At 39.8% G+C, this 10,814-nt stretch overlaps 1 protein-coding gene across 1 annotated transcript in view; it reads left to right on the top strand.

Annotated features, from left to right (window-relative positions):
• The window catches only part of LOC146686279 (interleukin-31 receptor subunit alpha), a 20,675-nt gene extending 11,533 nt beyond the window's left edge, over positions 1-9,142 (top strand). Inside the window, exons 9-15 of the mRNA XM_085441070.1 lie at positions 1,178-1,366; positions 1,505-1,609; positions 2,951-3,097; positions 4,863-4,994; positions 5,092-5,188; positions 5,308-5,389; positions 5,954-9,142. Coding sequence (XP_085297196.1) covers positions 1,178-1,366; positions 1,505-1,609; positions 2,951-3,097; positions 4,863-4,994; positions 5,092-5,188; positions 5,308-5,389; positions 5,954-6,628 — 1,427 coding nt within the window. The 3' untranslated portion in view covers positions 6,629-9,142. The remainder of the gene's footprint in view (positions 1-1,177; positions 1,367-1,504; positions 1,610-2,950; positions 3,098-4,862; positions 4,995-5,091; positions 5,189-5,307; positions 5,390-5,953) is intronic.
• Positions 9,143-10,814: the final 1,672 nt, after the last annotated feature.

The raw sequence follows: 10,814 nt of genomic DNA on the forward strand, positions 1-10,814 counted from the left end.
AAGAGAAGAGAGCAGAGGGGAGGACAAAAGACACATTCTGGAAGAGAGCAACAGAGTTTAACAATCGCCAACAATTAATGCAATTGTTGTGCGTAAACACGGAGGGGGGGCTTCAGTGCATCACTGGAGCAGCCTGAGCCTATTGAAGTATAACTAAGGGATTAGGCAGCTGTCAAAGACTTGACAATCTGATTCTCAGTTGCTGAAATTGGACTTGTATAGATGGAATGTCCCCTCTTTAGCCTGAGCCTAGTACTTGAGGCCAAGTGATACCAGCTAGATATAGTTGGGCTCACTTCAACCCACAACTTGGGTTCAGGAACCAGTCTGCTAAAGAGGGGTTGGACTCTGGTGGGTATATATAGTTCAACGACTGCACGTTGGGGTTTTCCTCACTAAACGAGAAGGTTGATTCCCTGCGCCTTTGGGTCAGTCGAGCAGAGTACCTTGCCTTCTTCAGGTCCCTGACTGGAGTGCTGAAATGTGCCACAGCCGGAGACTTACTTGTCCTACTTGGGGACTTCAGAGCCCATATGGACACTGACAGTGTAACCTGGAGGATGTGAGTGGGAGGAACAGCCTGCCTGACCTGAACCTGAATTCAGGAAACAAAAATACTTAATAACGTGACACGCCAGATGTCATGCGGCTGATTCTTACTACAAAATAATAATAATAAAAATAATAACTATTTGTATAGGACTTTTAAAAACACAGAGTTTATATAATATAAACATGACACAATATAAACAGTATAAAGGAAAGACTGAATAGTGTGTTATTATCCATGTTTAAAAGAAACAGCAGACAAAGTTCTTTTGAGGAGCAAAGCATGACAGGGCCCAAAGAAGGTCTTTGAACCTTTCAAAGCCTTTTGGTGCATTTGTCATCCGCATTTGTTAAAAGTTAATTTGCCAGTCATAAAGAGATCTTTCATTGGCAGAAGGGCAGGTATTACACTAAAAGAAATCCTGTGAACAAATTAGACAGCAAACTGTACTAATAATGGTGCAGATACACCATTATTTACCGACACCATTGTTTAATCTGACTTTTGGTAATTTATGACATTATAAGGGACCAATATCAAACAAGAGACGCCAGAAAAAAAATTTAATGCACTAACAATTGTTTTTTAAATCCCGTGGTAGTCATCTTGTTCCTCCTCGCTCCACAGAGTCACCATCCCCATGCCACATTACTGCAACTCCTCTGAACGACAGTAGCTTGGAGGTCCGGTGGGTGGCTCCAACTGATGCATCTGTGAGCAGCTATGTGGTGGAGTGGTTTGCGGTGAGAGAGAAAAATAGCAGCACGCTATACTGGGAAGAGCTGAATCGCTACCAGACATCGCTGGTTATCACAGGTAATCCTGTAAAATACAACTCTGCCTGTTTAAAACTGCGGCGCCATCAATCTTAATATCCACTTATCAAGATGATGATTTATGAGGAAGACACAGAGCAGAGAAGTAAAGTGTATTTCACGTTTGATCTCTTTTCAGAGGGATTAAAGCCAATGGAGCGTTATGCTGTTTCTGTGAGAGCCGTGTATGGCGAACGAGGAGCGGGGAAAAACACAACGCTCTACACGTACACACGGCAAGGAAGTATGTAGTCTGTGCAACACTGCAGTTGTTTCATGCTGAGCTTTAAAGTAGCCTTTCAACCTCGATGTGATTGTTATTTGGCTTTTGAGGGTTGTGTATTTTTCTTACTGTGAAAAATACAGTAAGAAAAATAAAATACACAATGCTTCACAATTTCCCCATCGTGCGTGTGACTCTCAAGGTCGTCTGTTAAAGATGAACTTTTTCTTTTTTTAAACGAATAATTTCGCAGATACAAGGGCGAATTTCAAGTTGGCTCAAGCTCCACCTCTTAAAAATGTTCTTGCAAATTAGTTCCTAATATTCAAAGTAATCCAACTAACAACTGAAGTAGACTCTTTTACAAAATTGTGCAATTCATGTGGACAATGAATGAATAGTAGAAATATATATAAATAGTTGAATGGCAGCATTGATGCTTAAGATGAGTTGCAGTATAATCTCTGTGCATTATGAAAGCCAATGACTTCGTGTTGTATGTCATGAAAACCATCATCACGCCATTGCTGATAAGGATGGTAAGGCTAATTGCAACACAAACAAGTCACTTTTAGCTGCCGTTTTAATTCTTGTTTTTGTTGGCTGAATCTGTGTTGGTGCTGATTAAGTCATGACAGTGATCTAGTGAGCTCAACACAGCATATTTTTCATTAAAAATAAATAAATAAAAATCTCCCAGTCCATCTTTACATATAGATAGGGTGATTAGACCCCAACAAACTAAATGCATAGCAACAACAATGTGCAAACAGTTTTTGGATGTAGGCAGATGTGTTATATTTGAATGTAGCTTTGGCTTACAATTTTATGGCATGCACACTTCATTTCACATTTTCCCTTCGTGCAAAATTAGAAAAATAACAATAGCAAAAAGGACAAAAACTCTGTTTTTCTGAAAATAGAGTTTCCATCAGATTCATTAAAATCTGCAAAGCTTGTGACTTTATGGTAATTTGCAACTTTCACTGATTGGCTTCACATTAGATAGGCTAAAACTTGATTTCATTATAATAAAAAGGCAGACATTAGAAAAGTGCATGTTCTGCAGAGCCAGTCAAAATGAGGGACATTGTCTCAAGATGCTGAACAGGGGTAAATGGACTGGTTCTTATACTCTATCTGAACACTCAAAGAGCTTTAAAAGAATAGAAATGCTGCACACTGTCACGGAAGGAGGTCACCTACTCGTGGGCAAGATGATATCATCTCAGTTTCCTGGTGCAAACAATTTAATCAGATTGGATGGTGTTGGGAAATAAGGGTATAGCCTTTTTCTTACAACATGTGGTTTAGTTATCATCGCCATCATCGCACTGCCTGCTTTCGTTTCTGTCCGCACAGCACCCTCAGCTGGTATTGACGTAAAAGTGCAGCAGATCTCAGGCGGCATGGTGGAGCTCACCTGGAGTCCTGTACCTGTGGAGCTTCTTCGTGGTTTCCTCCGTAACTACACTCTGTACTACAGAACCAGAGACCAGCCCGCAAGGAGTGAGTCCCTGACACACATATGAAGACACACCTTTACTTTATACACAGCCGCACAAAAGTGATCAGCAACAAGATGAAAATGGCCTTACATAGTATCTGATTTTTGTTTCATTTCACTCCAACAAGCTGCAATTGTGTTTCAGTTTAACATCCAGCATCTACTTGGCAAACATAGATTTACTGATAATGGCAGACTTTTTCATGAACTTGGCACATTTTTAGTGACATTTCCAAACTATAATAGTAAAAAATGTTGTGAAATGTAACAGCATATCAACCATCAGGGTGATCATTTTTGCATTACTTTGGTTTGTGCAAATACTAAACCTACTAAACATCGGGATGTTTTTATTGTCACCATTAGCACGTTAGCATGCAGACATTTAGTCAAATCACCGCTGTGGCAGACTCCAGCTTCACAGGTGCTTTATATTGTAAAGACCCTATACTTGTTATTTTTAACAACTTCATCCCTGTAGAAATGAGTCAGCAGTTTATGAGTACTTCATTGTACAAAAAAAGAACGTGGTCCTGAGCAATAGTTCTCCATATTTGGCTGCAAATTGGCTGCTTTTTACAAATTTTAAGTTCGGTCCTATGTTTTTTTTTTATATTAATTTCTTTTTGGTATTGTTTCTCAAGCCATTTAATGCTTTTTTCCCCATTTCGTTATTTGAATGTAAAAAAACAATGCCAAAGAAAACACAGTCATAAAATAATTTCTTTGCACCAACAAGGTGATCTCCTAAGAGGTATTAGCTGAAACTTTTGCATATTCTCAGAAAAAGGAGAGTGGGAGAGAAACCTTTGCATATTCTGGCATGATGTGCAGTGTGTCCTTGGGCATTTGAGGCAGCTGGACAAAGGAAGGACAAAAGAAGATGTGGCAGGCCAAAAAACCAAATGCTATCTACAGGAGATGAGCGGTATTAGTTTCGGTTCAACTGGTCATCAAATCATATTAAGAAGTTCAGGAGAGGTATAACAGTGAGTGTCAACAATCATCTGTAAAACACAGGAGGCTCTGTCACGGGTTGAGGCTGTATTTTAGCCCAATCTCAACGAGATTGATGAAATTACACAGAAACTTAAAGTCAGATTTTGATCTGCCTGGAAAGCATCTGATTAGGTGTCTTCATTTTGTCAATATGAGAAAAAAAAACCTCACACTGCCAGTGCAATATAAACATTCTTGGATAGAAACCCCCCCCCCCCCCCTCATAGTGGCTTCCCCAGAGCCCCGACCTCAACATTTACATAGATACTGTATTTCCATGTCTGTTTGCATATGTTTCAATAAATTGGTGCACCTGCTTCCCGTTTTGGTAGCAAAATAAAAAGAAATGAGGGGTAAGACTTTTTCACAGTACTGTAAACTACCATAATCACGAAACAGCCACTCTCGAATTTACACAGCAGAAACACGACTAACAATACTAAACCTTTACTATGCAGCAGTCTGAGCCACTTCATGTCCTCAGACTCATAAAAAACACGCTACGATGCAAAAGGATATGTGAAGCATAGATGAAAAACTACAGATTAAAAACATCATGCATTTTTTTTTAAACACCGCTTTATTAAAAGCAATCCTTTTGGAAGTGCAAGGTTAGACCGACTTGTCTTTGTTTTCCTTTGAGGATGAAGTTAACCGAGAGAAAAGGGGTAAAAGGCTTGATGTTTGTTTTTCCTTCCATTTGTTATGACTTGATGGATCGCCTGCCTTATCACATTTTGCCAATTATAGCTTCTCATGTTTATTTAGGTGTTTTTGTGCCTGGTCACGCTCGCAGCTACACGCTGCAGAATCTGTCACCCGGTAACTACGCCATCGTCATGCTGGCCAATACTGAGGCTGGTGCCGGAGAAACTGGGACCATGGCTAATGTGCACATACGTGAGGACAAACTTAAATGAACCTTAAAAGTAAAAAAAAAAGAAAGCATAAAACACACACACACCTTTATATTTAACAACTTTATGTGTTTTTGAAGGCTCTGAGGACATCTCGGTAGTGATGTATGTGGTTGTTCCACTCGTGCTGACGATATTGGCACTGATACTGATGGCCTGCCTAGTACAGCATGGAATGTAAGATATCCATTTAAATATCTATCTTATACAAACATATAGCTATTGCATGCAAAGCCTTGAGATGAATTTTTACGTTTTTTATTTACTTATTTATTTATATTTTCTGTGATGTTTAGTGTGAAAGAGAAGCTGTGTAAAGATGTCCCTGATCCTTCCAACAGTAGCTTGTCCCACTGGGCCCCTAAAACTACCTTGGAGGTAAATCAGGTTTTTTCAGCCAATCACAATAAAACCAATAATCAATTGATCCTTCTTTCATGTATTGTTTGAGTTGCAAAAGCCTGACATTTGTTCTGTTTGTTCTATGGAGCTTACCGCTATTCAAAAGGGCAGACTTTATTGTACCAATCTGTGGCTGCAAATACTGTAAAGCAAATCACGGGTGTTAAATAATGTTTGATGAGAAAAAAAATATGCTGCCCAATTAGTTGAAAGTGAAAATACCCGTTGTCGATCCATTTTAAGGCTACTGTCAGTGGGAACCAAGCCACATAATGCAAAGTGCCAAGAACTGCAATTCCTCAGATGGCCACTTGAGGCTGTCTCCCAAAGTGGGTCATTGGAGCCAAGCTGATAAACTCTCTGGTTGGTCACTTGTGAATTCAGAATTCAGACAGAGAAAGCAGTCTGTGCTTTTTTGCCATTTTTACAGTTCTTGTTCGTTCTGTTTTAAAATTCTAAAGTACGGTGCTTAGCAGTGGCAGTGCAAAGAGCTTGGAATAGAGATAGCATGTCTGACTTCATTGCTTTTCCCCCCCACAGAGTATGAATCCTCTTGTGCTGCCGGAGAAGCCTGCAGTCAAATACTCTGAAGTCATTGTGCTTGGTGAGCTGGAGAACTCCAGCCTGGATCAGGACCACAGCTATCAGGGTGTCTGTAATCTGCGAACATATTCCAGTCTCCGGTCTCCACTTGACATTAGTAGATCAGGGAAAACATTAACCAGAAGGTCTGCAACTGATCTTTCCCCCTGCTGCTCAGATTACTCCAGTGTCATGTTATCCAGACCGCTCCAGAATACTCCCGGGCCTCTTGTGCACCTCTCCTGTGACCAGTACGACTGGCAGACAGCTAACGTCAATGATGCTAAGTTGCAGCTAGGTGGAGCCAGCGAGCCATCTCAGTCACAGCCCAAGGATGAACAGAAAACCTTGCATCATTTTCTGCAGCACCATCAGATCCCCGCTTCCTTCTCTGACTTAAGCAGTATATCTTCTTCCGCTGTTTTACCTTCTCACACAACAGAAATCAGTTCCCTCAAGCATCCTTTTTCTCAAAGCAGCTTTAACTCATTGATGCAGTCTAACAACATCCGTCATCCCAGTGATTCTTCAGATAATTTCACAACATCATTTTCACAGTTTCTCCCTTCTATCTTTGTGGATTTCTCCTACTGTCCTGTGGAGTGTGATCCTTACATTTCGTCAACGATTTAGTGTCACGAAAGGGAAGTACATAATATTTATTCATCAAAAATGTCATTATTGTGTTTTATTTATATGTAAAGACACATTCATGCATCCACCTTGTGCTTATCCAGTTGCCGGGGCGAGTGTTGGAACCTATTCCGGCTGTGTCATAGGACAAAAAGACAGGGTAAACCCAGTACAGGTCACCAGTCTAACCATTTACACTCATGGCAAGTTTAAAATCACCAATTAACCTAACCCCATACATATCTCTGGGAGTAAGCTGGAGTATCCAGAGAGAACATACAAGCTTCATACAGAAAGGGCCCAGGTAGCCAGTGGACTTTAATCCAAGGAACTTCTTTCTATGAGGCAAAAATGGAAACCACTGCACCACCTTGCTGTCTCCTAGTCATAAAATATGGAAAAAATGTTGTTGTTGTTTTTTAATTTTTGTAGTCAAATGATTTCAAAGTCAGGATGCAGTAACTGTAATTAGTAAGGTCGGCTGACAACAGTCCAGTTAACATTAGCCCCTTTCATGCAACTGGGAATTCTCCAATGATGGGAATGTTCTCAAGCTTTGGCTGGGGAATCTTTCCCATCAAAAAAGATGTGAACAGGAATCAGTTGCCATTGACATTTGACATTTAGGGAAATGCACTTATACGAGTTCTTCCTAAGAAGGAGATGAGAATGTGGATACCACTTTTCTACAGTAAATGTGAAGCTATACTCTGCAGAAGCATAGAAAGTGAAAACAGGGGGTAACAGCTGGCCTGGCTCTGTAAAGAACATCTTTTTTTATTTGACAAGATAAATATGAGCAGTCAAAGGGAGGATGGATTATTTATATATATATATGTAAACACACTCATTTGTGATTGGTTGGTTACTTTTTTGTATATGTTTTGAGGCATTATGAAGTTTTTTTTTCTCATCTTACTAATATACACGCCGCATGTTTTGGCTGTCAGTGCTGAGGAATGTTAACGCAAACTGCTCCCTGTATTTTAATGATGTTTGACTTGGCTGTTATTTTTCTATTTTTAGTGAAGTGATTTATTCTTGTTGCTTATATAGTTGAAATCAGGTATCTGAAAGCTTTATGTGTGTGCCTATGAAGAAGAAAAAAAGCATACACTCACTGGGCGCTCTTTTAGATACACAAGTTCAACTGGTTAGTCTATTTAGCCAGTTCGGTACATTTAGACACATAGATGATAATCTTCTGAAGCTCAAAGTGAGCATTAAAATGGGGAAGAAGGGAGATTCAAATGACTATGGTTATTGGTTTTAGGGTTGGGCTGGTGTGAGTATTTCCAAAACTGCTGATCTATTGAGATTTACAGAGAATGGTCCAGAGAAAAAGAAAAGCAAAGAAAATATCCAGTGAGCAGCAGTTCTCTAGGTAAAAATGCCTTGTTGATGCCAGAAGTCAGAGGATACTGGTCAGACTGCTTTGAGCTGACAGGAAGGCAACAGCAACTCAAATAGCCACTAATTAGAACCAAAAAGCATATATCTGAATGCGCAGATGTTACGCCTTGAAGTATGCATCATACCTCAGCAGAAGACCACATGCCGTGCCAAAATGTTGCCTAATCTGATGAGTTTTGTGAGATTCACATGGTAGCATCAGAATTTGGAGTAAGAAAGATAAAAACATGAATCATTCCTCCATTATATCAACAATTTAGCCTGGTCATGGTGGTCTTACGCTTTTTTTGGCACACTGCGCATTGTTTAATTACCACCTGAATATTGCTACTGACGACATCCATCCTTTTATGACCATCTTCTGGTGGCTGTGTCCAGAAAATAACATGCCGTGTCAGAAAACTGAAATCATCTCAAACTGATTCCTTGAACATAACAATTAGTTCACTGTACTTAAATGCCCTCTGGTCACATTCCAGTAGAGAAGCTTTTGATGTAGTGGAATAAAAGATTAGCATCATTGGATGTGCAACCAACAAATCTGCAGCAGCTGTGTGATGCTCTCACGTCAGTATGGCCCAAAATGTTTCCAGCACTTTGTTGAATCTAAAGACCAAATGAGGCCTAACCCAGCACTAGCAAGGTGTATCTAATAAAGTGCCCAGTGAGTGTATATATATATCTATATCTGTCTATCTAAGTAGGAAGATATAGATTTAGTTATATATATAAAAAGGACTTGAACTACTTATAAATACTGTGAACAAAGACTAACTAGACTGTCCATTAACAGCATTTCTTTCTGGTTTGTTACAGCTAGTCTAGACTCTTCTGCTACATGTTACCTATTTTCTGTTACACGCCTGCAGTTTGGAAAGTGGGCTCATGTTTTAAAAATGTACATGTCTCAGAGTCAGACCCCTCAAAATGCTGCTGCTGACTTGAGTTTATCGTTACAGTAGAATGAGCCATATTTGTAACTGTGAATACTTCCGAGCTGAGTTTGTATTTGGTTTACATAATTTGTACGTTGTGAGAATTAAAATATCCACTTCAATGTATGAACCAGAATTTCAAGGGTAAAATATTAAATTTACTGTGTGCTAATTCTGTGTTTCGATTCATCACTCCAACAAAATATATATTATAGGCTATATATATATATATATTCGTTTTCAGCAAACCACATTATAGTTACTGTAAAGGAATCTTTATTTAGTCTGTGTGTAAATTGTGTGTAAAATTAAAGAGACTAACTGAAATTCAGCCATTACGACAAGCAACGAAAGGCAAGAACATAAAAACAGAGATAAGAAAAACTTATTAGTCAAGTCAAGTCAAGTTTATTTATAGAGCACATTTAAAAACAACCAAGGCTGACCAAAGTGCTGTACAGTAAATACAGATAAAAATACAATAGAACACAATTTCGTAATAACACCTCGCTGATAAAAATAAAATAAAAATATATAAAACAAATAAATTAAACCTTTCTAAAAGCCAATGAAAAGAGGTGAGTTTTAAGAGCGGTTTTAAAAGTTTCTAGGCTTTTGGAGAGTCTGACGTGAGGAGGTAAACTGTTCCACAGTCTGGGTGCCGCCACAGCAAACGCCCTCTCTCCCTTTGTCTTTAATTTATACCTGGGAACATCTAAAAGCATCAGGTCGGCTGACCTCAAAGATCTCCTGGGGTGATAAGTACTAAGGAGTTTTGACAGGTAAGAAGGTGCAGTGCCATTTAAAACCTTAAAAGCCAGCAATAAGATTTTAAAATCAATCCTAAAGGCAACTGGGAGCCAGTGGAGAGAGCAGAGAACCGGAGTGATGTGGTCTCTTTTTTTTGAACCGGTCAACAGGCGAGCGGCAGCGTTCTGCACCAGTTGAAGGCGATGTAGACAGGAACGATCTAGGCCAGCATAGAGGGAATTGCAGTAGTCTAGCCGTGAAGTAATAAAAGCATGGACCACTCTTTCTAGATCGTTCCTGCAAAGGTAAGACTTGACTTTGGCTAAAATCCGCAAATGATAAAAAGATCCCTTAACTACAGAGCTGATTTGTTTATCAAGTTTAAAAGCATTGTCAAAAATAACACCAAGACTCTTAATGGAAGAAGTGCAATCGGAGGTTAGGGGTCCCAAAAAGTCAAGAGAGAAGTTGGGATCTTTAGGAAGCCCAAACACAATGACTTCAGTTTTGCTTTCATTAAGGTGTAAGAAGTTAAGAGTCATCCAAGTCTTAATGTCAGACAAGCAGGAGAGTAGCGGCTGCAAAGAAACATTGCAGTTCAACCTCAGAGGGAGGTAGATCTGAATATCATCGGCAAAGATGTGGAAGGACACATTATGTTTACGGAGCACATCGCCCAGAGGGAGCAAGTACAGAATAAACAACAGGGGGCCTAGTATGGACCCCTGAGGTACGCCACAGGTTAAAGGAGCTCTGGGAGATGACAGTTCACCAAGGTGAACAGAAAAACTCCTATTATTCAAATAGGACTGGAAAAACTTTAAGACAGTGCCCTTTAAACCGACACAATGTTGAAGGCGGGATAGCAGTATGTTGTGATCAACAGTGTCGAAGGCTGCTGTCAGGTCCAGGGTTACTAAGACAGCAGCACAACCAGAGTCAACAGTTAAAAGCAAATCATTAAAAACTCTCAGAAGGGCGGTTTCTGTGCTATGCCGAGCTCTAAAACCAGACTGGAACTTCTCATAGAGATTGTTATTGTCAAGAAATAGCTGGAGCTGCGTGAGGGCGGCTCGTTCCAGTACTTT

Source organism: Copadichromis virginalis, linkage group LG19 (assembly GCF_057382275.1).
Source record: "Copadichromis virginalis isolate Kocher_CV1m ecotype Utaka linkage group LG19, C_Virginalis_male_GT1.1, whole genome shotgun sequence".
In the NCBI taxonomy this organism is placed as follows: Eukaryota; Metazoa; Chordata; class Actinopteri; order Cichliformes; family Cichlidae; genus Copadichromis; species Copadichromis virginalis.